Here is a 2873-nt window from a genome sequence, read left to right as displayed (position 1 = left end):
GACACTTCAGGAAAATGGGCTGGGGGAGCCTTGCTTGTCCGGATTGGCCAGGGGTTTTCCGAAGGACAGCATGGCAGGCATGAACCTGCCGGACTAGACCCATCCTCGGCCCTGTGTGTGCGCTCTGAGTTCCCGCAGGCTCACTTCCCACCCTGCCCCCTGCTCCATGGGTCCAAGCTCCTCTGAGCCTCAGTTTCCCCGCCACCAAATTGACTGTCCCCTGGCACCCCTGCCCACAGGGCTCTGGACCCAGCCCTCCTGGCTCCTCACCGACAGGTCGTCCTCTCAGCTCATTCCCAGACGCCGCCTTCCAGCCTCGGGTAGTACTGCAAGGGATTGGGCCACAGGTCCTCGATGATGATCTGGTAGGGGACAAAAGGTGAGCTGAGCACGGGGCCCCCGACCCCGTTGCCCAGCAGTCGGGACTCCAGCATCTGCGCTGCTGACGAAGGCGCAGGGGCCTCACCCCGGCGATCCTGTTGGACCCTGGGCAGCTGGGGTCACACAACCAGTTGAAGAAGTTCAGGCCGCTGGGGTCTCGCCTGCGGCTGGCAGCACCACGTTCATAATCCCAGAACCACTGGACTGGAGTGCAACGAGTCTCCCGATATCCTGCGGGACGAGGAAACTTAAGGGAGGCTCTCCGAGGCCTAGGACCCATGCCAGCTCTCGCTCTCAACCGACGACCTGTCCCCCTTCCTGTGCCAAATCCCTGCACTGCCCGAGGACCCCACACTCTTCCCTTTCCACCCCCGGGCCCTCATGCCGGGAAGCCCTCCGCCAGCTCCTCTGCACCTCAAGCCCACACCTACCGCCGATGCTAAGGTGATACTCCTTAACGATCACGTCGTTCTGGAAGTAGGGGTTGCTCCCAAAGTAAAACATCAACCTGCAGCGGTACTTGGGACGACCCAGTTCCTCCACCTGCCGCAGGAAAGCAAGAGAAGGGGGAGGGGGAGGGGTCGTTGACCCTAGGTGTTCTGCGTGACTGACTGACCGCAACTCTCAGCAACTCAAACGCACCCACTCCAGCTCCACCCCCACTCCCAAGGCACCACCGCTGGCCTCAGGCTCCAGGGCTAACCTCTAAATTGGTCATGTAGCTGAGCATGTCTGTGTCCTGGTCACCTATCACAGCTGATAACTGGGGGTGATTCAGGATCTGCCTTGGGTCAAGGAGCCTCGACGTCAAGGGCGCCGGGAAGAGAACCAGGAACGCCCCGGCCCTTCCCGACTGAGAGCCAGGGACGGAAGGCGGCCTGTGCAGAAACAGCAGGCACTTCCCCGTCCCAACCTCCCCAGCGCTTGCCCTTTCGTCACCCATGCTCTGCCCTGGGGCATCGCAGGGCTTGGAGGATCAACAGGGCTGAGGCTCCCGGGGCCCAGGAGGGCAAGGTCAAGAGCCCGTCCGCTCTCCCTGCCTACGTCCTCTCTGGCCTGTGCCCGTGCTCGGCTGGGCCAGGAGGCAGTCAGTCACCACTCTGGATGTTTGGATGGTCTCGGTCCCCCTCACGGCCCCGTTTGCTTGTGTGCTCACCCGAGGCCCTGGGCCCTTGAGGGACCTTCTGTGCCCACAAGGGGGCTGCTCCGCTCGCTTGCAGCATGGCTGCACACCCAGGGTCTCGAGCAAGGGCCTGGCAGAGTCAGCCACAAAGGGAGGAAAGGGGTACGGCGGGAGGAAGGAGACAGAGAGACAGAGACACCCAAACCCTGACGACAGACATAGACGGAGGGCTGGGAGGGTTGAGAGAGAGAGACAGAGAGAGAGCGAGCGAGCGAGCGAGCGCGGGTGAGGGACATGGAGAGGGAGAGGCAGGGAGGGAGGAAACGTGTCTGGGAACACCTGGGCCAGGGGCCTCGGCCGGCTTCAGGAGGGCCTGTGGAGACAGAGTTGGTAGCACCCGGGGCACCGTGTCCAGGGTCCCGGGGCCCGCTGAAATCAGGCAGCCTGCTGACTGACTCTCAATGAGTGCAAGCGCACCACAGAACCGGAGGTCTCCGGGAACTCGGCAACGATACACGGTTTGAAGGACACGGAACGAGGCGGGCAGCCTCTCCATCTGCCCCATTTACCCCAAATCCTTTCCTTCCAACATGTGCTCTGAGCCAAGTGGGCTGGGCTTCACTAGGGGTCCAGAGTGTTGACACGGGTTCCGGGACCGCAGAGGCGTGTGGGGGTGCTGCAGCCCCAAAGCACTGGCGCGGAGCTTCCACTCACAGAGGACTCCACAGGTCTCAGGCTCTGGCTTTCCCGCCAACGCGCACACCCGCACCCACCTCCTCCCGGACCAGCCACTGCTGGACCCCGGCCCCCTAGGCAGTGCAGTAGAAGGGTAGACCCAGGGCTCAGGGCTTTGCGCTCCCTGCTGGCCCAGCAGCCTACTGCTGGCAGGTGCCCATTGCTGGAGGGGTGGGTGCCATGGTTGGGGGAGCCCGGCCCAGCTTCGCACTTCTCTAGCCCCTGGCTCAGGCTCAGGCTCTGCTCCCTGCTGCCCTGCTCCCACTGTCCTCCCCAGGGGCCAAAACCGAGCGGGCGTGATGAAGGAAGGATACGGCGCGTGCCCAGAAGCCAGGGATGCCCTGGATGATGGCCCTCCTTCGAGCCAGGTGACCACTCCGCTTCTGATTCATCCTGCGCTTGAGCCGCAGGTAGGCCCTGGTGGCTTGGACATCCACAGAGCGGAGCGCTTCCTGAACCACCTGCAGCGCGGCAAGGGCGGCCCCGGCTGTGTCGGGCCGCGGCACCGGCTCTGCCTGCGACAGCTCCTTCGGCTTCTCGACCCGCTCTGCTTGCGCCACCTCCTCGTCTTCCACCGCCACCACCTCCTCGTCTTCCGCCGCCAGCACCTCCTCGTCTTCCGCCGCCACCACCT

General features: G+C 64.0%; 1 protein-coding gene across 1 annotated transcript; it reads right to left on the bottom strand.

Moving 5' to 3' along the window:
* Positions 1 to 511: 511 nt before the first annotated feature.
* On the bottom strand, positions 512 to 2670 carry LOC131822485 (testis-specific Y-encoded protein 1-like; the record flags this gene model as incomplete). The annotated part of the gene is made up of 4 exons (XM_059158798.1): positions 512 to 612; positions 813 to 924; positions 1085 to 1162; positions 2554 to 2670. Coding segments are annotated over 4 exons (408 nt in total), but the record flags the coding sequence as incomplete, so codon positions are not given.
* Between the last annotated feature and the right edge of the window lie 203 nt (positions 2671 to 2873).

Source organism: Mustela lutreola, chromosome Y (genome assembly GCF_030435805.1).
Source record: "Mustela lutreola isolate mMusLut2 chromosome Y, mMusLut2.pri, whole genome shotgun sequence".
NCBI classification, from domain to species: Eukaryota; Metazoa; Chordata; class Mammalia; order Carnivora; family Mustelidae; genus Mustela; species Mustela lutreola.
This window is presented reverse-complemented; position numbering and strand designations above follow the sequence as displayed.